The 24,225-nt window shown below is 41.0% G+C and overlaps 3 protein-coding genes across 6 annotated transcripts in view; 2 read left to right on the top strand and 1 right to left on the bottom strand.

Annotated features, from left to right (window-relative positions):
* The window catches only part of DNAH12 (dynein axonemal heavy chain 12), a 53,831-nt gene extending 43,841 nt beyond the window's left edge, over positions 1–9,990 (top strand). Inside the window, exons 60-73 of the mRNA XM_065845376.2 lie at positions 102–260; positions 1,263–1,407; positions 2,115–2,265; positions 2,587–2,840; positions 3,281–3,421; positions 3,907–4,044; positions 4,859–5,092; positions 5,508–5,693; positions 6,156–6,259; positions 6,544–6,748; positions 6,941–7,078; positions 7,196–7,287; positions 7,613–7,680; positions 8,780–9,990. Of these exons, the coding sequence (XP_065701448.1) occupies positions 102–260; positions 1,263–1,407; positions 2,115–2,265; positions 2,587–2,840; positions 3,281–3,421; positions 3,907–4,044; positions 4,859–5,092; positions 5,508–5,693; positions 6,156–6,259; positions 6,544–6,748; positions 6,941–7,078; positions 7,196–7,287; positions 7,613–7,680; positions 8,780–8,970 (2,206 nt within the window). The 3' untranslated portion in view covers positions 8,971–9,990. The remainder of the gene's footprint in view (positions 1–101; positions 261–1,262; positions 1,408–2,114; positions 2,266–2,586; positions 2,841–3,280; positions 3,422–3,906; positions 4,045–4,858; positions 5,093–5,507; positions 5,694–6,155; positions 6,260–6,543; positions 6,749–6,940; positions 7,079–7,195; positions 7,288–7,612; positions 7,681–8,779) is intronic.
* A 93-nt stretch (positions 9,991–10,083) lies between these two features.
* ASB14 (ankyrin repeat and SOCS box containing 14) lies at positions 10,084–19,376 on the top strand. 2 transcript variants are annotated; one of them, XM_065845355.2, is made up of 11 exons: positions 10,393–10,431; positions 10,848–10,887; positions 11,941–12,151; positions 12,667–12,722; positions 13,260–13,391; positions 13,488–13,646; positions 14,466–14,711; positions 15,085–15,256; positions 15,886–16,429; positions 17,223–17,376; positions 18,063–19,376. In XM_065845355.2, the coding sequence occupies exons 3-11, from the start codon at positions 12,024–12,026 to the stop codon at positions 18,254–18,256; spliced, it is 1,785 nt and encodes a 594-aa protein (XP_065701427.1). In that variant the 5' UTR covers positions 10,393–10,431; positions 10,848–10,887; positions 11,941–12,023; the 3' UTR covers positions 18,257–19,376. The 2 variants fall into 2 exon arrangements, with proteins under 2 accessions (XP_071669005.1, XP_065701427.1); XM_071812904.1 differs by lacking the exon at positions 10,848–10,887 and having other exon boundaries at positions 10,084–10,431.
* The window catches only part of APPL1 (adaptor protein, phosphotyrosine interacting with PH domain and leucine zipper 1), a 22,701-nt gene continuing 17,627 nt past the window's right edge, over positions 19,152–24,225 (bottom strand). For 2 of the 3 annotated variants that reach the window (XM_065845354.2, XM_071812903.1), the window contains 3 exons: positions 24,024–24,074; positions 23,585–23,674; positions 19,152–23,045 (listed from right to left, as the gene is read on the bottom strand). In XM_065845354.2, the coding sequence (XP_065701426.1) occupies positions 22,896–23,045; positions 23,585–23,674; positions 24,024–24,074 (291 nt within the window). In that variant the 3' untranslated portion in view covers positions 19,152–22,895. The remainder of the gene's footprint in view (positions 23,046–23,584; positions 23,675–24,023; positions 24,075–24,225) is intronic. The other variant, XM_071812902.1, reaches the window with a different exon arrangement.

Raw genomic sequence — 24,225 nt, 5'->3', positions numbered from 1 at the left:
AAATAGCACTTTATATGATGTAAAATTGTGTCTTAATAACTGAGTACTATGCATCTTTGGCTTTTGTTTTGTTTGGTGTTGTTTGTTTGTTTTAAATATAGGGCTAAAAATGAAATAGAATATCAAGAGTTTATGTTCTTCTTAACTGGGGGTGTGGGTCTCAAAAATCAGTACAAGAATCCAGATCCATCTTGGCTACCAGAAAAGAGCTGGGATGAATTATGTCGTGCAAGTGAAATGCCAGCTTTGAAGGAACTGAGGTATGGTCAAGTGTTAATTGTTTTTCACCAATTATGTGTAACATGCTGAGAGAAATATTTCCTGTATGTTTTCCAAACCATGACAAAATGCCACCACTGTAAAACCAGCCTCTCTTTTCATCACTCTGTTTGCTCCACTTACTTAAGTCGAACATTCCGTTGATTAATTATAATATTATTTAGTTAAATTATTTTCCTAAATTATTTGAAGTCATTCCCTACAGAAACTTTCTTTTTAATGTCTCCATGGTAAAGACCCGGTGTTTCCAGGGGATCGGTGGAGGCCAAAAGAAACGTATTTGACAAAATTCCACTGCACTGCTGAGAGATGGCTTTTTCTGGTAAAAGCTCAGCTTCTGAAATCAGGAAAATTTCACCCTGGATTTCAGTAGAATTTAACCCCAAATTCTGAAGCCAGCATGGCTGCACAAGCCTTGCATGGAAATAGCTGACGGAGCCTGGATGTTTGGAGGCTTTGGATCTGACTGCGGAAGCACTGTTCTCTTAAAAGAAATTGTTTGGGGCCGTTTGTGTTTGTCCCCCTTTGGAGCTTTAATAGCAAAGTGGCTGATCCAGCCTTTATCCAGTCTGAGAGCTGTCCCCTCACAGAGCACGTACTCTGCGTGCTGCAGGAAGGAAAAGATTTTGTTTCCTTGGCTGAATGTCCTGATAGGTTTCTTCAGTCAGAGAGTGGAGTTTTCCTGGAATGTGAGAAGCAGAACATTCACGCGGAGCTGTGAAGGTCCCAGCAGCGCTGGCTGCAGGAACAGGCAGAGCCTGTTGTCACTCTGAGCCTTTCAGGTGGAGGTTTGTACGTCTGCACCAGCACGGCAGGAAAAGATCCTCTTTTCTTCACTCGTCAGCGTGGAGAAGCTCAAGTGTAGGATTATTGGCTGATGTAGATGTGGAGTGGGGTGTACGACAATACAATGCAGTTGGCTTTTGACAAACATTAAAGGACTCCAGGTGTCTACAGTAACTGTAAATACTTTTTTTCTCTAGGAGAAACGTTTCTGAAAATATAGGTGAATGGCAAAAACTTTATGACAGCAAAGAGCCACAAAGCTTTCCGTTACCAGAAGCATTTAATAATACATTACATGAATTACAAAAGATGATAATTCTTCGGTGTTTAAGACCAGACAAGGTAAACCAATCTGTTATCAAGTGTTTGTAGACTGTTCCGTGTCTTGTAGCATAGCCTGCACTGGTTGTTAAAATAACCAATCTGTTCTTCACGATATTTCATGAAGAATATGATCACTATTCTTATTTTTCAATTGAGCAAAACAAACACCACAAGCATCAGCGGAGATCTTCTGTCCGATGTGACCTGATGCATCTTTCAGAGTACACTCATTGCAAGTGCTTGTTCATGTTCAGTCCGTTTGCTGGTGCACCCAATATACTCGAGAGCGGGATTTATTGCATCAGCCGGAACAAATACTGAGTACCTGGCACCGTGTGCTTCCAGACGAGACATTCCAAGGCAAACTGAGCGAATGTGTTGATTTGAACAGCCAAGGTGAACTCGTAACACATTCTGCATTTGGGGCATGTAGCAAATGGAATTGTATGTACTTCAGGAACAATCAAAGTTAGGATTTAAAGTATATATTGAAATGGCTCCTTAGAATTAATTTAAAATTATTACATTAATATTTACAAAGGGGAGGGTGCTGATCCTTCACATCAGGTAAAGCCTTAACTGAAGTCTTAATGTAAAAAAAACCAAACCCAGAGAGTTGTCTGTAGGTCAGGAATTCAGCTAATACACGGTACATAAAAGACACTGTCAAATATGCAGTTGCGTTTAATTTCTGCTAATGGTTTGTATTTACATTTTTTTACCAGATTGTTCCAGCTATAACAACATTTGTAACTGATAAACTGGGGAAGAAATTTGTAGAGCCACCACCTTTTGATCTGACAAGAAGTTACCTGGATTCGCGTTCCACAGTCCCTTTGATATTTGTGCTTTCTCCGGGAGCAGATCCCATGTCTAGTAAGTGCACACAGCAAGAGAAAACAAAAGTGTGGCACAGCATTTCAGTTAGGGACCTGAATTTCGCCTGCAGTGCACACTGAGGGTTATTTTGCACTTTGTGCGCGCAGATTTGAGTGCATCACGTCACACTGGCAAATTCTGTGCTCCCTAAAAAATGGGAATGATATTGTAAATGGAATGAATTTTGTACTCTACATCACAGCTCTACCATCTTTTGTATGGACGATTTATCAAAATAGTAATAAACACTTCATTTTTTTTCCTGACACAGCTTCTTTGTAATGAAGAAATACTAAAATGGTATGCTTTCTGTTCAAGGTCTCTTGAAATTTGCAAATGACAAAGAGATGGTTGGAGATAAGTTTGAGTCCATCTCATTGGGTCAAGGACAAGGACCTATAGCTACAAAAATGATTGAGAAAGCAATGGAAGAAGGAACCTGGGTTTGCTTGCAAAATTGTCATTTAGCTGTCTCCTGGATGCCGATGCTGGAGAAAATATGTGAAGAGTTTAGCAACGAAAAATGTCACCCAGACTTCAGGCTTTGGCTGACCAGTTACCCCTCACCAAAGGTACCTGCACTGCCCAACGCGCTGTGTTTGGGGAAAGGAAAAGGTGGTGACACCTTTAGGAAATATTCATACCCCTGAATGAGCTGATAATACAGAACTGCTCTGAAATACAGCAAGGCTGTTGAAGAGAGAATTTAATCAAGAAAGGACATTTAAAAAATAATTATAGATATAATAATATCAAGCTTCCTTTGTAGTATTTTGATATCGTGATGTGTGACATTTTGTGTACTAGTGAACGGAACTGCACTTTGCCAGCATAAAACTAAGTCTTACTTTCTTGATGCATTTTAGATTTTTTTTTAAGCTGTTGATGTTTCAAATCTAAGTTCTTACAGATAATTGTTTAGATAACAAACAGAGGAATAATCTATTTTTATAACAATATAACATCCACTCCATACTTTCTGAATGCAGTTTGGCTATTTTTTTATTTCTAGTTTCCAGTAACCATTCTGCAGAATGGAGTGAAGATGACAAATGAGCCTCCTACTGGTCTCCGGTTAAACCTGCTTCAGTCCTATCTTTCTGATCCTATTTCTGATCCTGAATTCTTCTCTGGCTGCCCTGAAAAAGAGCTGGTGATGTATCTATCTCTTGGCAGGTTGTTTGTTCGTTTTTAATCCACAGGGATACTGATTTCTGTCCACTGACTGTTATAAGCTAAAATTTTTACTATGGTTGTGAGTTTTGCAATGATAAAGATGATTAGTTGAGGAACCACTCTGCCAGGTAACTTCACATGGCAATGTTTAAAATGGTTTCTGAGGCTTTCTTAAGTTTCATAAATATTACACACACGTATTACACAATGTACAGAAACTGAACGTTCATGGACAGGGAATACCTATCGTTATCGAGATGATGAGCACTGAGATCTTTTCTGGCTGCAGTACCCGTATGTCCTACTGCTGAGTGGTGAACCACCAAGTCAGATAACCACAGCACGCCTAATTGTTCCATCTATTTGTACCCTAATCAAATGCTGTGTCCTCTATACAAATTACAGACTAGCATGAGCATATAGGCTCATTAATAATACTTGCTTGTTTTGTTTTTCTCAAAGGTATGGGAGAAGCTGCTCTTTGGCGTTTGTTTTTTCCATGCTCTTGTTCAGGAGAGAAGAAAATTTGGGCCCCTTGGTTGGAATATACCCTATGGATTTAATGAGTCAGACTTGCGAATCAGTATCAGGCAACTGCAGGTAAAATCATCTCTTGCTACATTTAACCCCGATCTTGCGAAGTGTAGGAATGAGCTGATAGAAAGGAGTGTAGAGTTTCCTCAACTGTTCATAGATTTTCATTACTTCAGCTTCAAAGGCAAGGAATGTCAGTGGTATTATACACGTTTTCAAAATTACAAATAAAATAAAATAAAAAATTGTTCTTCATGAGGTTTAGATTCAAACAGATGTGTGGAATAGAATGAGAAAATATGAATATAGTAAGAGTTATATTTTTGTGGTTAGTAGGAACATATACTGCTAAACAGAGCCTCAGACTATTCTTCTTCCCTAAAATGAAATGCTGAATGCTGCTGGACCTGCAGTCTTCTTCAGTCTGTGTAGAAATCCAGGAGAGCTGAAACTGGATTACAGAAGTTGAGGCTGAACAGTTGGAAAATGTATCAAGAAGTTAATGAAAGAGATCAGAGGGTTCTGAAGGTTGGGAGAAAAGTCATGTGAAGTGCACATCTCTTTATGACACAGAAAAGTGACCGCTGAGAAAGTTTAGACTGGAAAAACTATCCAGCTGTAAATAATCCAAGAATGACTTGGATGACTTACTAATTTGGATGTTTATAAGAGGCTTTTACTACTAACTCCTCTTAATTTTAAACAGTAATTTTACCTAAAAAAAAAAAATTTCAGAACTTGAATTTCCAACAATTAGGGAGAAAAGTCCATAAGCTGCAGTTTTGCATGCACTGTAGCTTCCAGCCCTTTAGTCCGTAGGTCACACTGCTGTCCTGCAGATATTTAAAGTGTCTAGAATTACTTGTGTCTTCTGTTTCAGTTATTCATAAACGAATATAGCCAAGTTCCTTTTGAAGCAATATCTTACCTGACGGGTGAGTGCAACTACGGAGGTCGAGTGACAGACGACTGGGACAGACGTTTACTGCTGACAATGCTGGATGACTTCTACAATCCAGATATAATTGAAAATCCTCGTTACGTTTTTTCTCCCAGTGGCAACTATTTTGCTCCACCGAAAGGCACATATGAAGACTACATTGAGTTTATTAAGGTAAAAAGCAGCAGTTTTGAACTGTTAGAATGCTGATGCACTAAAAAGCAATCCTTAAAGGTTTCTCTGTGTTATAAAGGTGGGTTTGCGGCCCATTAAACTGTGCGTGGCTCCTTGCCTAACGTCCTTGTTTGATCCTGGCCATGGTCTAGAATGTTTCTGAGAGGGTGAGGGAATCTGTAAGCAGACAGGAGGACACAGCACAGACAGTCGAGAATTCCTTGGAGATGCCTTTCTGTGAGGTGCTGGCTCTAGCACCAGTAATACTGTCTGCAGTACCTACCATTGCGGTCCGTACCCATCTTCGGTTGAAGTCAGTACTGGTGTTTCACCTGAGTTCCTAAAGAAGACTGGGCTCTAATTCCCAGCATGCTGCTTTATCTCCTGCACACATTCATTGTTTATTTTGTCTTAGGGTCTTCCCTTTACTCAGCAACCAGAGATATTCGGTTTGCATGAAAATGTGGATATTTCAAAAGATCTTCAGCAAACTAAGATCATCTTTGAATCTCTGCTTTTAACGCAAGGGGGAGGCGCTCAGGGAACTTCTGGAGGTGGTGACAGCACTCTGTATGACATTGCAGATGATATTCTCAGCAAGGTATTGTATTATACCAATTACTCCAGTTTGTCTTTCTACAAAGCAGAAATGCTTTAACTAGAATCTTCAGTGTCAAATTGATTTCATGTTGAAAGGAAAACCTCCTGGGAGGAATTTAGTGTGATATGAAAGTAATAAATAGGTAGGAGATAGGAGACAGAAACTGGAGCAAGCCCAGCTTGGAAGAACAGTCGATTCATTCATGTGAACTAGTTCAAAATTAATAAAATTTAATTGTGTTTAGAACTTTTCCTGGTATGAAAAGATCTAGGTTGTTTTTAAAAGATTAACATCACTCTTAAAAGCCCATTTTTTTTAAGTTAAATACTATATTGATAAGATACCCTTCAGAAAGTTTAATGGTATTTATTACTCTGCCGCTTTTCACATTTGCGTACTTTGAATATAATACCAATGCATAATGATATATGGAATGATTTCCAAATGTGTTGTCACTTACAGCTTCCAAATGATTTTGACATTGAAAGCAGCCTAAGTAAATATCCCGTGAGGTATGAAGAAAGTATGAACACTGTGTTGGTGCAAGAAATGGAAAGATTTAACAAGTAAGAGTGTTGTATTTTATTAAATGTATCAGAAATAATTCCATTTGCAGAAAAAGCTTTTTTTCGAATCGTACACCGTAGGCCATATGTTGTATGAAATTGTGTTTATTTATTTTGTTCCCTTCTAATTGTCTGCAGTGATATCTGCAGTGAAGCACCATTACTCCTTGTGGAAAGTCAGAATGTAGGATAGATATTAGGAAAAATGACCTTTTTTTCCAATGGGCATGTCTTGGTTTACAAACCAAAACATATGGAAATTTAGTTTTATTTTTTATTTGTAGTTTAATCCGAACGATTCGTGTTACTCTAATTAACCTGAAGAAAGCCATTAAAGGCCTGGTGGTTATGGATGCCCAACTGGAGGCTGTGTGTGGCAGTCTGCTGGTCGGAAAAGTTCCTGAGAAGTGGGCAAAGCGTTCATACCCAAGTCTGAAACCACTGGGGAGCTACATTCTAGATCTCCTACAAAGGCTGAAGTTTTTACAGGTAATGTCCATGAGTCAGTAGTACCAATTATTTAATCTGCTACTTCATGCCATTTGTCCTTTACATTAAAAGAATATTGAGAAAGGAGTGATAGATTTCACTTAGATTTTCTGAGTACAGTTTGCTAAATGGTCAAACGATATGGGATTTGTCTTTTTCTGATTATTGAATATGTCATTTTCCTCTTTCCAGGATTGGTATGAGTTAGGGAAGCCCACGGTTTTCTGGCTGTCCGGATTCTATTTTACTCAAGCTTTCTTAACTGGAGCAATGCAAAACTACGCTAGAAAGCACAGGATCCCCATTGACCTTCTGGGATATGAATTTCAGGTAAACATCAATTATTCTAATTTTGGATTGATCTTCTGAAAATTGGCTATTGGCATAGTATCTCAAAAAGCAAACAGCTGTGAAAGTTCAACGACATGGAATCCTTCTTTCTTGTAGGTTATTCCTCAGGATACTGCTGACAGTGCACCAGAAGATGGTGTTTATGTCCACGGGTTATTTTTAGATGGAGCTCGCTGGGACAGGACCAAGTCAGTAACAAAGTGTTTTACTATGGTTCTGGAAAGCTTTCTTAGGTGCTCAGACAAGATTTGTTTAAATATTTAAAGTGATAATTTTCATATTATTGAAATAACACACCAAACAAAATACCCTTTCATGTACAGAAAATGAGGAAGAAAAATAAAGACCCCACACACTTGTGCACACACACAAAACAAACCAACCAACCACCAACAACAAAAGCCAAACCGAATGCCCAACATCAGGCAAACAACTACCAAAATACACACACCAAAACTCTCTTTGGCTTAACACCAAGCCACCAATAATGACTTTGTTGCTTTCTCTCACTAGGGGAATTTTAGCTGAGCAGCATCCCAAAGTGCTCTTTGATGCAATGCCAATCATTTGGATAAAACCAAGTGAGTATTATTTCTATGCAGTATGAGCTATTCAACAAGAAATTGCAACACTAAATTCCTTTTTTACGGAAGATCAATGCTTCTGCCCTACCGGAGTACCCAAATGTGCACAGAATTCAGCAAATATTGGGCTGCTGCCTTGACTCAGTCTCATCTCATCTGAGCAACGGGCCTGTCCCGCTCCCCGTAGATGTTTGTACTTATGGATTAGATAAAAGGACTAGTGAAATGAATTTTTTGTAAATATGTTTAGGTGCTGCCAAATCCATTTTTCAACCAAAAGTTAATTTGGGTAGGAAAACACATGGTGCTTGAACCCCTGGCTCTACTTGAGGAGAATTTTTAATTGATTTACAGGGACTCTGTCTTACCTCACATGCTTTAGTAAAGTTTGCTCGGGTTATTTTTAGCTGCTATGCTAGTTGTCTGTCATACTAGACAAATATTTTCTATAACTCTTGTTCTCTTTGATCAGGATCTGTAAATCCCTCGTTTTATTTATTCACTCAAGCAGCACTTTCTATTGCCACTGTGGCAATGTAAATGTTTTTAGGCAATAGGCGGTCTTACAGAGTTTCCACTTGTCCTGCCTGTGCTTTCTCTTGAGCTGGGATGAATCTGCTCAGACATGCAGGGTTTTAGACTCTGCAGAAGCTGCATGTGAGCAGTCCAGGCTTGCAGAGTCCCCATGGAGCTGCGTCCTCGGGTCTCCAGTGGCTTGAGTTGCAGTTGGGTTCTGTGGCTGCTGCACTGGGATTCTGGTGGAGCTCTTTAGAGCTCGTGTACAAACTGTGCTGAAATATGTAACTATTCAGATTTTTAGTGTGCTTTTGAATGATTACGAAACTGGTAGAAGCACAGAAAGGCATCCAGGCCTGAAAACAAATTGTAGTTGATCTAGTTGGGTTTAAAACCAAAACAAACCACACAAGAAAACACATCACAAGCCAGCTAATTCTATTGTGTTACTCACAAAGCAATTTTGCATTTTTATTTAGCTTCAAGGATGTTACTGTAAGTACTTAATATTTGTACATAGGTTATGTTTCCATCAATAGATTTGCTGACTGTAATTTATTATTTTGGGTTCTTTTTGAAGCTTCGAAATCGGACATAAAGAAATCTAATGCATATATTTGCCCACTCTACAAGACAAGCGAGCGCAAAGGAGTCTTATCTACCACTGGGCACTCTACTAACTTTGTCATTGCTCTGACGCTGGACACGGACAAGCCCGTGCAGCACTGGATCAAGCGAGGCGTCGCGCTGCTCTGCCAGCTGGACGACTGACCCGGGCCGGCTCACATGCAGACTGCACACCAGCCTGTTCGTTGTGCTCCTTTACAGAGGAAATGGAACTTACTTTGGTTTTTATATTAAAAGAGGGCATGCAAATATTTTCTGACCCTTAATATTTTGTCTTAAATAAGTACGTATTAGTATTAGCATTTTTACAAACTATACAAGATACAGCGAGGATTTTAGCCTTTGGTAATGTTATTAATGTGTAAGCACCGATTTTATGCATTACTTTAATATTACAAAATGTATCTTCATAGAATATTGCACTTTGAGAGAAACATTACAGTTAATGAACTTGTAGCATTAAGACTACTGAAAAGTGAATGGAAAGGTGGTAGGTAAGTTTTGGGGTTTCCATCTGGATTTATATATATAGTGTATGTTCTGTCATAGCAACAATGAAGAATGAAGTACAAGAGAAATCAGTCGCTATCTATTGCAGGTACTTCTGATGTCTTCCTCCTTCAGCAAATTTGTCTTTTCAGGATTTATTCAGATACTCTGCTTTCTGTAAGGTTTGTTCTTTTTGAAAAGAGTTTCTGTGAAGAATAAATCATAAAATCTCCCTTGTGACCCCCTGCCACAAAGTGTTGCCTGTTTCCCTGTTGCTGCACAGTGGCAGTGTTGTTTCAGTTTCTTCACTGATTCTGCACTTTCCGTCCTCCCCTTATAAAACCCCCCCAAAGCCGAACACACGCGACCGAAGCATTCTCCCTACATCTCCTCTGTTAAAGAACCCTTTCCACCTTGCATTCAGACACAGCTGCCATCATTGCTTTCTGAGGACCCCTCTGTAAAATCCAATAGGACTAAACTAAGCACCTGACAGTCTCAGTCCATCCCACCTTCCCTGTTAGAACTGGCTCCCGGGTCCCTCATTTCCCTGCTGCTGGGTGTTACACCAGCCTGAGGCTGCCTTGCTCAAACTGCTTTTCCCTTTAAAGACTCTACATGTTTATCTTTTGTTTGTTCTTCTATCAATATGCAAATTGTGATTCGGCATTCAGAAACAGATGGTAATTTTTAATAGAGTTCTTGCTTGATTTGCTTATGTTTACTTTTATTTGGTTTAGTCTTATTCTTTTAAGCAACGTCCTAACAGTATCTTCAGTTTACTCTCTCAGGAAAGCACTAAAGAATGTTCTTTCCAAAATGTAATAGTTATTACTGATAGTTCTCAGTCTAAGAACTTTTAATGAGAGTATTTTTACAAAGAAACTGGGCTTTTAATTCCTTCTTTTGCTGACCCCATTTGTCAGGCCAGATTATAACCATAACTAACCCGTCTGAAAGAAACGTGGAGAAAGTCCCAGAGGATCTTATGATCGGGTATTTATAGTCAGCTATTAATGGACGTAGGCTCTACTGAGATCATTTTCAATCCTGAAAAGATCAGTTTCAATTTAATAATCACTTCTTCAAAGTGTGAGGTCTTCCCTCCTTTGGAAGGTGAGGAAAACAGTGTATTTTCTCAATTCATAGGAAAACTGGTATTCTTTCTTTTTGAAAAAATAATCTAGATTTAAAATGTTTCTGTACTTATTGTACTATAGCTCTAACTGAATACTAACAGTCATTTGTCTGCATATTAACATGTTTCTGGTTTTTGCTACGCGTACAAATACAGATGAGGCCTTGCAATCACACGTTGGGTGGATCAGGTAACTCGTTAGCCGGTGCAGCTTTGCCGTGAATTGCTGCTGCTCAACTTTAGGTTGTTTCTAGAATTATTCCAGACTTTTCAGTGACATGTTGACAAATTCCATTTTTCTGTGCTCATTCATTTTGCTAATTTATTTATTTGCTTTGAGTTTCCTCACGCATTTTATTGTACTCTGCTCTGTATTTTTGGTTATTCTTTTCAGGGCAACTCCCTTGAAAGACAAAAGTGGAGGTTTTAATAAGGTAAAACAGACAAGAGGTTTGAGCCTAACAGAATGCCTGTGAGTTTAATCTATCATAGCATGCAGGTGAATAGACAAGATAACAGCGTGGCTGCTTATGCATATAACAGTGTACATCTACACACATTATACTATTTAATCATTGACTCGATTGTTAATATTTTTATGATTGCTTCTTAAATTTTAACATTTAGACTTAACAAATAGTGTCAATAGGATATATTTCTGTGCTCCATTGTTTGTATTACAATCTTCAAAGGGTAAAAATAATTTTTAATTGACCCCTTTTTATTTGGCTTTTTTTTTTTTTTAAATTAATTAACTGCATTGTGGTTAGACCGGCGTGTTTTATTTCTGCCTGTATTTGGATATATATTGTTGCAGTATTTTATATACATTCGTTACCAGTATTAGAAAAAAGTGGGCATGCATTGATGGAGACTGCGGAATTGTAAGTTCATGTGTTCTGCATGGCTGTAGGTTATGTACATGGAGGGCTGAAGTTGGTATTTTCTCAAGCATGGAGTCTGATATTGTTTCAGTTGGAAGGCTGATGCACATAATGGTACAAATCCACATACAAGATATGGGACTAACAATATCTTTGCTGAAACGGTTTGAACAAAAGCTATTACTAAAAAATATCATGTCCTTCACTCGCCCTTCACCACCAAGGCCCTCTGTGAATGCAGTGACAGGACATCCCAGTCTTACTGTGCACCTGGTTTCCTACTAAGGAAACATCAGAGCACAGCTGTGATGGTATTTGAGTGTTCAAAAGACTTAACAGGGAATGACTATTTATCTGAAAACTAAGTTTTACCTATTTTTGTTGCTTTCTAACAAGTAATGCCAGAACAAGTAGCTGTATGTTTGGTGTGTGAACAAGAGACATGGTGGAATAGAAAACATTAACTTGCTTCTTGTGCAGCACAAACTTAAATACTTGAGAGAAAACTGGAGCTTGAGATAGAGAAGTTCAGATTCATTTATTTTAAGCTCTGTTTCATCTCTCTTGATGCTTAAACAGTGATGGCTATTTTTGTTACTCCAGATTTAACCTGAAGATTTAACATCTGCTTCCAATCAAGAGCAGCATTTCCCTACAAAAAGTGCCCTCGGCTGTGCTGCTTTGCCATGTATAATTCTACGTATATGCTTGATGATCAGTCTGATGATGAAATCCCCACCCAACGAGCTATTGAGGAGAGCTTGCAAGACAGGCAGAAAATGGAAACAAGTAGCAGTGCAACAGAGGATGGGAGGTAAGAAGTTATTACTTCCATTTCGAGCATTTTCTTGGCATTATTATAAGCATGTAGTAACCCTATTTTCCTTTGTGACTCCATATGTTGTATTGCTCTGAGCTCATCTCATGGATACTGGAAACCACTCGCTTGTTCTGAGTTCTCCCTTAAAAATTACACCAACTTCCTTGAAAATATGGAATGTATGAAACTTTCAGGTGGCGGTTTACATCAATATCTAGATCAGTACAAGGCTTTCTGAAGAAGATAAGTATGTATTGTAAAAGTATATGGTACCGTTCCATCATTTTCATGTTTAATTCTTGGCCTGTGTGTGAAAAATCCAATGTTTATAGTGGTGGAGGAAGACCAACAAGAACTGTACGTTAGTGTGTTAAACCCTGACAAAACCTCACGTAGCTTACAGAAATCTAATGTGTAGTCTAGACTTGGGTATTTAAATTAAGGTATAATTGGATCCTGAACTTCAGATTAATTTTTACCTCTCACTTCATGTTTTCCTGTTTCTGCAGTTTCCAGTACATTGCAAGTAAAGAGCGTGGAAAGATAATGGCAGCAATTCGGACAGGTGAGTACAAATACCCTGCACTGAGCCTACACCCCACAGAATCTCTGGGGTACTGCACTATTGACGGGATAAAAACCATGAGCAGAAACCAGGCCTCTGCTTAAACGGGCTTTCCAGCCAAGGAAGTTTTGCTGTTTCTTGATGAGAAATAAAATTGGAAACATAATAATCTGTGTTGGTTAAAGTTCCAGTCAGATTGTTAGTAAAACCAGGAATAACGAGATACGTCTCATCCCTGTTAAATCAGCTTCATTTTACTTTTGCCAACCTAAATATTTTTCCTACACTTTCACTAGGACACCTGTTTACTGTACACATTAAACTTCCATGCACTATTGCTCATAAGAGAGGATTATATTTGAAATATTTAAGTCATTAATTTTAAGTAAGTTTTTTCAATGTATAATTCAAAATGCTTTGTGAGCTGATGTCAGTCGTTGATTGTTCCATTCCCATAAACCACCCTCTGAGAAAAAATTGCCTGATATATGTTTTTATGATAAGTAATGGGAGATGTGTCTGTCTAAAACATCCCAGGCCAAGAAGAGGCCTTGACAAAGCTGGTGGGGCACAGCTCCGCTTTTGAAGAAGCCGATGTGCAGGGCTGGCTTCCCCTGCATGAAGCCGCAGCACAGCCAAATAAGAACATCCTTGCAATAACTCTGAAAGGTACGGAGTCCTTCTGGTTTTCCACCAAAACGTTCTACAAAGTTGGGCCTGATGAATTGTCCAGCTTCAAATGTGTTCTGCTCTTCTGTATTTCAGCCTCCTGCGCCAGCACCTGGGAACAGACCACTCTGAAAGGGGAGACACCTCTCCTGGTGGCAGTAAGAAATTGCTTTGTGGACAATGTCCGCCTTCTCCTGCTCAATGGCTGCAACCCCAACGTTAAGAATGAAGAGGGAGACTCTCCTTTGTTTATAGGTGAATGCCTTATTTAGGGGTGGAGTGGTGAGGGAATGAAGTGAGATTATAAATTCTGGGTTCACTTCTCTTTAAATTTTTTCAATTGAAGAAGCAGGTTACGTGTGTCTCATCACTCTCAGTGTGAATGCCATTTTAATTCGATCATGCACAAGAAGGGTCATTCTTGATCTGTAAAGAACCAGTCCTAATATTTTGCCAAGATGTTTTTCAAAAATGTTCATTTCATTTGCTTCCCCAGTTGGGGCTGTGATGCTCCTGTTCATACGGAGTCCCGGCCCCTCTGTTCTACCCCGCGCAGCCTTGAAGATCAAAGAGATGAGCAGGGAAAGGTGCTGCCTGTTCATTCCATTCACTGCAGCCAAACCAAATTACTCTTTTAAGATCCTTACTGACTTAACAGGCCACGCTTATTAAGCTAAGAAGGCTTATGACACAGTCATTTTAAACTTGATTTCACATTGTGGTAACTGCTCATGAAGATGAAGCAGAGCTCTCTGAGCTCCTGAGCGCACCGAGTCCCCGCGTATCATTTCCACATGAGGAAAACTGCATTCTTTTGCATTACCAAACACAACAAAGGATTACAGAGCAAAAAAGAGATCACCGTAAAATTATTCATTTGTATAGTTAACATTATCTTGGCAACAAAGAACAGACTTAAGTGGAACCTTTTGGTGCAGTGTGACATTTCTGAGTGTGTAAATAGTGCTGCCAGGAACAGCTCAAGCTCTCCTGGGCTGCCACAGAACAGGAGCCATAGCGCCTAGAACAGTGCTGAACAAAATTCTGGCTGATACTTCACTTGCTGCCTTACAGCAATTAGACGTGATTCGTATCAGATTGCCTCCTTGTTGATAAATTCTGGCGCCAAGGTGAATCTGCGGTGTGTCCACGAGAGAACTGCTCTGCACGAGGCCGCCAGGCTGGGCAGGAAGGAGCTGGTGAAGCTGCTGCTCCGTTCCGGAGCTGACCCGGACCCTCGCAGCGGGTACGGGCTCACACCCCTGGCACTGGCTGCGCAGATCGGACACACGGAAATTATGGAGCTCTTATTGCAAAGAGGTGAGACTTTATCATGTAGGATGTTGTAGGAAGAGAAGGCTGGGTTGGGAGGGTCTATTTTGCCAGTGTTAAAAGTATCTGATTGATGGTGTGAAGAAAGCAGAGACAGATTCTTCTCAGTGGTGCCCAGGAACAGGACAATGGGCACCAACTGAAACCCAGCAAATTCTGTTTTACTGGGTGATTCTTTTCAAAGCAATTTGGACCTTCTTATTCCTAGGATCAAGAATCCAACATGAAGGTTTATACCCATAGTGGTTTTATTTGGTGAAGAATAGTATCCACAGTACAGTGTCGCTGGAGGGCTGGACATATTAATCAATGCTGGGTATTTACAGTGACTCCTGTGAAAATCCTTGATGCTTTTTCCCAGGTGCGGATGTTCTTAACCAGGCAAAGGATTGCGCTTCTGTGCTGTTCGAAGCAGCAGGAGGGGGAAATCCAGATTCCCTGAGTCTCTTACTAGAATATGGAGCTGATGCCAATGTACCAAAGCACTCGGGTCATTTGCCAATCCACAGAGCTGCATATAGAGGACACTTTCTGTGAGTTAGTATATTTTAAGGTTAAGGGTTCTCCCTGGTTTAAAGACAGGAAGGTCACTGGAAGATATTCATGCTAAGATCACAATCAATAACTAAGAAACAAGTCTTCAGTTCTAGGAATGTTGCATTGGGGTTAAGAATCTGAGAATTCTTAATTCCTATGTTCATATTTGTATATATTAATTAAATTATATTTAAATTTAAATGTATTGTATATATTACATATTACTTGTATTAATATTATAATATAGTATAGTCCATTAATTCCCTAATTCCTGTAGGTTAAGCAACAACACTGTGTTCCTGACATTCAGGAAAAGCTTTTATTGAGAAGGAATCATTACTCCTCTAGCAAGGAGTGGGGTTGTTCATGAAAAGTACTGTAATAGAACAATATTTTATGTGTAGTAGGTGTAAAGTCAGTATCCATTGCTGGCTAACAAGTGAATCGTTAGCAATTAAAAGCAATGCAGAGGTGTAGCATGCCATGGTACTGATTTGGGAGACCAAGACAATTGTAGAGAGTCATGATGGATTCTGGAGCCCAGCAACACAGAGGAATTCAGAGACTGCTCTGGGTGAACCACTATGTTTAAGATTCTGAGACGATTCTTTTTTTTATTCTTTAGAGCCCTAAAAAATTTGGTTCCAGTTACTGATTTTGATGCCATTAAAGAAAGCGGGATAAGTCCAGTTCACTCAGCAGCAGCAGGAGCACATCCTCAGTGCCTTGAGTTTCTCCTCAAATCTGGGTTTGATGCCAATTTTATGCTGGATCAAAGAGTTCGCAAAGGCTACGATGACCACCGCAAATCGGCCTTGTACTTCGCGGTGTCCAACGGGGACATCTGCTCGGCGCAGTTGTTGCTGGACGCCGGAGCCCTGCCAAACCAGGATCCCATCAACTGCCTGCAAATAGCCTTGAGAATGGGCAACTATGAGTTAATGAATCTGCTGCTGCGACACGGCGCTAACGTCAATTACTTCTGCCGGGTGAATACAACACACTTCCCATCAGCTCTGCAGTACGCGCTGAAGGATGAAGTCATGCTGAGGATGCTGATGAACTATGGGTACGATGTGCAACGCTGCTTCGACTGCCTGCGCGGAAACAGGTCACATTCCCAGTACGTGACTGATGGCTGGACTTCTACTGTCATCAAAGATACAATGGTAACTATATTGAATGGCTTCATATGGTGTTTTACTGCCAGTATCCTTCCTAAAACTAAATGAAAATGGGCTTATTGCAGTGTCAGAAAATGAAGTTTTGAGACTATAAGGCAGTTTACACATAAAGTAGGAATAGACAAGGCTTTAAAAAGAAATAGATGTTGCCACAAGGCCTGGTCTGGTTCATGACAGCAAATGACCAGAAACAATATTTTTTAATTGTGAAAACGTAGCTAATGATATGCTAATGATCAGTACGGAATTGGCTCTTGGGGCAGTCTTGTCCCCGCTGCGGATGTTGGGATTTGCAGGCTGGGTTGTCCTGTACCGTAACACCCATCCTGGCTGCGGGTGTGATAACAAACCTGGACCCAGATAACAAGGTTCCTCGTGTTCCGTAGTTTGTGACATTCACTTGAACCCAATAAACCCAACTTTGACCTGAAGACCAGGGGGTGTGGCAGGTACTGGGCTGGTGGGTCCCCCGGTCAGCAGGACACAGTCTGAATTCCACTCAGGGAGAGGTAACACTTCTTTTTAAGCACTTAGTTACCAACTAGCCTGCTGCTTAAGTTCATTTTTGGGTCTAGTACAAAATAACTGTATCTCGGATTTCAGGTTCTACTAGTGAGGCTTAACATGAACGGCAACAACCCCTGAATGTCCCAACTGCCCAAACGCTCCTTCTTCCTGGCGTTCTGCTGAAGTTACTTCACTGCTCTTGCCCTGCAGAGCTGGAAGGAATTTACAGGAGTATTGACTATTATCCTATTAAATGTTTTGTTTCTAACAGTTCTGTGAAGTGATAACCTTGTCGTGGTTGAAGCATCTGTCTGGGAAAGTCGTGCGAGTGATGTTAGATTACGTCGATCACGTCAACATCTGCGGGAAGCTGGAAGCAGTTCTCAAAGAACAGGAACTCTGGCCAGACATCAGTTCCATTTTAAGTAAGTATCTGGAGTTTACATTTGAGTTTACAAACCGTTTGGGGATTAGGACCTTTTTTGTCTATTTTAGTTTTCATTTTCCTTACCTCAGACTGGTGCTTTTTCTTCACCCTTGTTAAGTCAAAAGTTATGTTTTGACAGTAGGAGACCTCTCAAGCCCAAATCAGTCTGTGTAGGATCTCAGTGTCCCTCAGAAGCCTGACAGTAACTGCACAATGTGTGTAGAGCTCTTGGGAACTTGAATTACAAATAGACAACCCGATCCTCCCCACGGAGAGAAAAGCTTTTCACCTTCTTCAAGTTGATGGAGCAAATCTCGGGATTTACTGCTTTTCGTTGAGTGATTTAATTCTAGTCTAGGTTAATTCTATGTGCTTTTTGTTTGTACACAGATTTAGTAGTGACTCATAATTCTCCTTTTAGTGGCTTGAGTTGACAGAAAACTGGCACCAGTTATGTGGGGTTAAAGCACATTCCCCAAGCTTTACTGCTTAAACTTGCAGTAGCCTACATTCAGTCAACATGGCAGGAACTAAATCGGTTGATTTAGCTGCCAGTGATTATAGCTGAGATGTCTGGGCTGAAGTGAAAAGGCTGATCCAGATGGGTCCAGTTTTCCACGTAGGAGAGTATTGAACAAAACTTCAATGAATAACTTAGTAATACCAATCTCACCTCATTTGTAGCAAATCCTCGCTCTCTGAAGCATCTTTGTCGTCTGAAGATACGGGACTGCATGGGCCGGCTGCGTCTGCGCTGTCCTGTCTTCATGAGCTTCCTCCCGCTGCCCAACTGCCTGAAGGACTACATCCTGTACAAGGAGTACGATCTGTACGGGCAGGAGAACTTCACGGGCACCTACAACCTCAACTGCACATAATTATTAGTTCTGTATATTGAAGGGAACATTGACATGGATGAAACTGTCTTATGCGGCTGCTTTTTAGTTTTGGGATTTGATCTCCTATGTATATTAAGGAATACCAGCATTGCCCCCTGGCCCCCTGAAGAAAATGGGGAAAACTCCAAAATGTAAGTACTGGCGATCCCATTCTACGTATCTACTGGAATGTCAATTTTCTGAAAGGTTTATGGCGAGTATTTTAAACGCTTAGCGTGAACAGTTTAAGGAACTGAGAAAGGTAGGGGCTGCAAACCCTGTGTTCTCTCAGTGGCAGCCTGTTGTAACATAACGCTGCCCCCATTGCAGGGTTTAACTCCGGGTTTAGTTAAAGTGCAGAGACTCAACTAAAACCAGGAAGGGACATAGTTCTTTTTTTCTCTTGTACTTCCCTTTCTCTTGCCAAGTAGTTTTTATTTGTGAAGTTCTGCATTGAAGTTCTCAAGAGCAACCTAAGTAGATTTTTTTCCACTGCATTAAGCAATCCCACATTCTAAGCAGGGAAATGGGATTAACAGCTACAGAAACCTCTGCTTGTCACAGCAGCTGTGTGAAATACCGATGCTTCAACAAGGCAGCACTTCCGAAAGACGTGTTAGTTCTGCGTCTCATTCTCAGGTACTGATATGTCTCATCCATTATCCATTTGGATTCCTCTCTAGCAGTAGGTTTTCCTGCTACAGTGCTGTCCAAAAGCATGCTGGCAAATCTGGGAGTTTCTCTGTGTGTAGGTGGAGCTCAAGCTCTCGCAGCACTATCTGGCAGCAGTCACGGCTGCCTCGGGAAGTCGTCCACAGCCCCCCAGCCCTCCTCTTCTTTATAAGAATACTGCACATGTCCGTATCTTACAGGAAAAAAAGTTCATCAACACACGTGGCATTAGCAGTATTTATTCCTTCATTATCAAGTAAGCATAGATTTTTTTTTTCTAGTTATACATGCATCTTTATCACAGAAGTTACATAATTCAAAAGTCTGCTTTTCCTCAGAAAATTCTACAAACCTTACAAAATACAAATTGAACCATAATGTAGTTATGACCCACTGCTTTTTACATGGTGTTCATCATATAATAAACTAACGAAGCCCATGAGGATAAGTATCGGTACCCATGTGAATGGTTGTGCTGGTAGAGCCTCTGTACATGTGAGTAAGTGTGACTGTTGCCATCCCCAGCTCCGCAGAGCTGCACCTTGTCTGGGACTACACCACGTGCACTCCACAGCTACCAGGGGAGGGATTTGCTTCTTTGTTCAGTCTTTGATTGTTGCAAAAATAAATTATCAGCATTCCCAAGTACAATAATTTCCTCTGAGGTCATCTGGCTCCTATGACTAAAATTAAGAGAGCTGAGATACACTTGGACAGCAGAGGGATACAACTGTGTGTTAGAACTGTGGTTAACGGAAGGGAACGCATCCTGTCACCAATAACGATACTTCCTGGAAGTCAGTATTATGAAAAATGCAGATGGATTTTGCATCAGTACAAATCCCACTCAGAAAGTTACTCGAGTTAAGCTTTTATTTAACCTACAAAACGCTGACTGAAGCCCTGGCATAGTACATTTACTATCCATTTTCAGAGATTGAGAAAGAACAATCGGCATTGACCCAAGCGTGCCGAGGGAGGGGCTCTGTCCGGCTGCGCGGGGAAGTGTGCGACTCAGTCTCAACACCGCAAAAATCACTTACACGTCACTAGTACAGGACCAATCCAGAACGTCAGCGTAAGAATTTGACCACTCCACTGTATTACAAAAATGACCTGAAAGATTGTACAAAACCCTTGGCTTGCAACAGAAACTTCATCAGGAATACAAGTGCATTCACAAGGACACACCAACGTATTCTTGTCATGACAACCTGATACCACTGTGGCAGAAACAAACCACCAACTACTGCTTGGTTAAAATGTAAAGCCTTGGAGACTACAGACTTGCAAGAAATTTTGTAAAATAAGGTAAAAGAAAGAATATAAAATATTAGCTCTTGCTGTTAGAATTGCTCTCGCAGCTTTCGTCACTGTCCCAGATGCTTTTAGATCTTTCTGCTTATTTTACACCAGCGAAACTCTCCTAAAGAAACTGAAAAACCCCTCATTTCATCCATGCATGTCAATCCGCTTTCTTTTGACCATTCTCTTCATTCATTTCCTCTTTCTTTTAGTGTTTAAGATGAGAATCATCCAACACAAAAGAAATGCACTTCACTCCTATGCTATCTGGTTTAGGAAACTACATTTAATGGCATAGATGGAAAGCCTGATACACAAATGGAATCACTCTAATTGTGCCTTGTTACCTTTGAAAAATGCCGCATGACAGCAAATTCACCCGGCAACTTCCTCCCACTTTCTTCTTCGTCCTTGCAGATTTCTGTCTAGAACGGTAATGGTAGGTTTCAAGAAAAAGGAGTAGACTAATTCAGTTTTCTGACATTTCTTCAATAATGATACTGCAAAACAGGCTACGCGTCAGAAATGCTTTTTGATGAGGTGGCTGAGGTATTAACTGTCTTCCATATGGAAACAGAGCAGTTGCAGATAAACTGGTTACCACATTAATCAATCCCGCTGTGACAAGCTGGGGGACTAGACTAGAAACCAGAGCACTGATTTCATATTCTTCCTGTGCTGTTCAAAATTACTTCATCTTCATCATGTACTTGAGAAAGATGCAGGAAGACACAGTAACCTTGAGCTACGCTGTCATCGTATTCGATAGAAAATGAAATATCGCTGAGTACAAACAAAACATGAACTGGAACGATCTGCAGAGACCAAGTGGCTGCCGTGCAACTCTGTGAGCCCAGGCTGAGGCACGAAAAAGAAAAGATGGATTTGCTGCCCCACTGAATATTTTTGTTGGCAAGAATAAAAACAGCCTCTTAAGGATAAGAGATGAAAATAGAAGACTATGTATGAAATTAAAATGCCACTGTTTTCTAGAAAAAAGCCTCAGACTGGTGTGGTCCGCGTGCCAGGCAAAGCTGGCCGGAGCCCAGCAGCAAGAGCAGCTGTTTGCGCAGAGCCCGGCTGCTCGGGGACGGACACCGTCCTGGGACAGGGCTGCTCGGGACTCGGGAGGAGAAGCGGGAGGCTCTGCCGCTCGGCCTCCCCTGCGCTTCTCCTTGGGGCAGGAGCCCCCTGTCCCCCGCAGGCTGCGGTGCCAGTGACTGCAGCTGCGGAGCTGGCGCAGCCTCAGTCCTGCCCGGGCGCTGCTGCCCCTTCTGTACAAACCTCCGGGCTCCAGCACGCGGGCCTGAGGCTCCACTGGCTGTGCCGGCGCTGGGCCAGCGCCAGCTGACGGGACACGTCCTGAAATCCTTCCATTCCTGAGCATCAGAAATGCCCTGCACTGACCTGCCAAACACTCACAACTCTTACAATGTAACTTGAAGTATAAGCATATTCTTCTCTTTCTACATTTCCTGTCACTTTCATGCCACTATTATAGAGATATCTTCTGTTCCACTGCATTTTAGTATTTATAGTAATTAGTGCAAAAATAAATATTTCTCTTCAAACAAGTTTTCTCTTCTGGATCAAAAGGTGAATGCACATTTAGTACTATACACAATAAATATTACACAGGGTATGGAACATGGAGTTCAGATTACAGGCTGTAAACAGACACTGCTTTGAAAAATGCTCCAGGGGCTGGACGTGAGGACGAGGAGGAGCACGGGCTCGCTCCTGAGTTACCTCGTTACCACAGACTTAAAAGAGCCTCATCTCATTTTCAGTTAAAGGCATTTTCATATTCAGAGGATTTTTCAAAATGAGGGAATTCAAGATGTTCCTGCAACCCTAAGCATGTTTTATAAAAAGTGAACTCCAAGGCTTACAGCTTTTTACTACATGGACTGGGGAAAAAAACAAGAACATGGCACTTGTGCTACAAGAACACATACGTTATTCCTATCATCTGATGCGGAATGCTCTATACATTCCTCGTGCAGCAAAGTGCAACGGCATCTCATCAGCTCTTAGCTACATCTGGCAATATTTGTTCTCCCGTTAAAGAAATCTTTCGGCATTCACTAAAAAAAGAATAACAAGACAGTGTCATACAGTGCAATATGAAAAAAGATATTTCCGTCTACAACTATTGCACATCTCACTGATGTTAATAAGGATTCTTCTTTCTAAATCTAAGAAGAGTTACGTGCAACCAATCAGGTGAAGTGTAGCACTGTCTCGTTTGGACATCCGCCTTTATCTCCAGCAGGGTGTTCTCTGCGCTGCGGTGCGGGGAACACACTTCAGTGTGCTGCTGAAGGCCAAGGAGAGGCTGAAGTTTTGCTTCAAGAGCAATTGCACAGAGAGGTCAGTGGAAAAAACCCCACGGCTTTTTCCATACTGCAGAGAAGCCTTGAGAAAACATCATTTTTCCATAAACATGGTGGCATCACCATGTGTCAGCTGGCATACAGAAATTAGATGGACATGAGAATGGAAATCACTTACTTGAGAAAGAAAAATCAAGGCATAATAGGGTCTACATATAAGGTCTTTTATATAATACAACAGACCCTCCACCTACATTTCACTTCTTGTAAAACTTGTGCCATTTCACCAGGTACAGCCATCAGTCCATGTTAATAAGGAGGCAACCTCAGGCTTCAGATTCTCTCTTCTTCTTGCCGTCCTCCCCTAAGTCACTGTCCTCCGACTGGCTGCTGCTCAGGACCACGAACTGCCCGTCCCCGCTGCTCTGGTTGGCCCTGCTGGAAGCGGCGATCAGCCGGCTCTGCTCCTCTAGGTCCTGGTGCGACACAGGGAATGGGAGAAATCAGAACAAGAATATTAACTTTGAAACCATCTACAACTGAAGCAGAATCGCATTGCTGTGATTCATAAACTGTCCTTTAATACGATCACCGGACAGCCTTCTGTACCGAGGGAACGAAACCACTCCCATCTCAGTAGCTGGCGTTAGTAGAACAGCTCCCACGTGAACCCACAGAGCCCAGCGGGTCGGGACAAGCACCCGGCTGCAGCCCCTGCCCCTGGGTCACTGATCCCTCTGCAGACAATGACTTTATTGTGGGCCTGTGATGGGTGTTCCTTCAAGCCCTGCTCTTGAGTAATGCCATAAAGACGTGGTGTGGTTTATCTCCCCAGAAGAGCTCTTTGTAAAAACTACTATACAAAAATATACAAAATCCACACAGGAAATACTTCTAATAATTAACTTAATTCCATAATGTCTATGAACTTGTACTAAAGAATACGACAGCGGAGCTTGGAGTATCAAAAGAAAGTAAGTAGAAAAAAGCATTAGGAAATCATGCTGAAATGTACCTTTTCAATTTGTTTTTGTTTATTCAGTTCTTTCTGTTGTTTCTCTTTGACTCTATCCATTTCTTTTTGCTTTTCTGTTGCTTTTCGATCCTAAAGGGCAAAAAATAAAGTCAGTACCAACAGCCCGAGATGTTTGATACACCACCCGTTGATGTGAGCCTGCTCAAAACTGTTATGCCCCTGTTTTGATTATTCTTCTTGTAAAGGGCTGGTACGTTTGTTAAAGGTAGCAAACTGAATCCCATCTTGAATATTGTTCCACAGTACAAATTCTTTTTATCTTGGGTTTCAATTCTAAACAACAAATCCCTTAAAACACACCACAGCAGCACTACTGCAGCTACCAGGATCTTGCCAGATAGATCTATTCTATGCCGTGTGGCAGATCTCGTCTGTCCCTTCCGTTCCCAAGCATCCCGTGGCCCAAGGAGGCTCTTACCAGCTCTGCGTGAAGAGCTATCTGTTTTGCCAGTCCGACAGAGTCACAAATCTAAACACAAAACAGATGGAAATAATCAAAAAGACTCTCAGAAAAATGCTTTAAAATTCAGCCAGATTCCCAAATTAGACATGATGGCATCTTAAAGCACTTGAGGTACTCAGACTGTCAAGTTTAACTGTATTTCAGTACACAGACAAAA

This window comes from Patagioenas fasciata, chromosome 10 (genome assembly GCF_037038585.1).
Source record: "Patagioenas fasciata isolate bPatFas1 chromosome 10, bPatFas1.hap1, whole genome shotgun sequence".
NCBI lineage: Eukaryota > Metazoa > Chordata > Aves > Columbiformes > Columbidae > Patagioenas > Patagioenas fasciata.
Note: the sequence above shows the minus strand (reverse complement) of the source record. Positions and strands in the feature narration are given on the sequence as shown.

Coding starts and splice junctions, on each gene's coding strand:
- ASB14 (XM_071812904.1), top strand. CDS start 12,024: ATGTATAATTCTACGTATATGCTTGATGATCAGTCTGATGATGAAATC. Junction 14,712..15,084: donor GGAGCTCTTATTGCAAAGAG/GTGAGACTTTAT, acceptor GCTTTTTCCCAG/GTGCGGATGTTCTTAACCAG. Junction 16,430..17,222: donor CTGTCATCAAAGATACAATG/GTAACTATATTG, acceptor TGTTTCTAACAG/TTCTGTGAAGTGATAACCTT.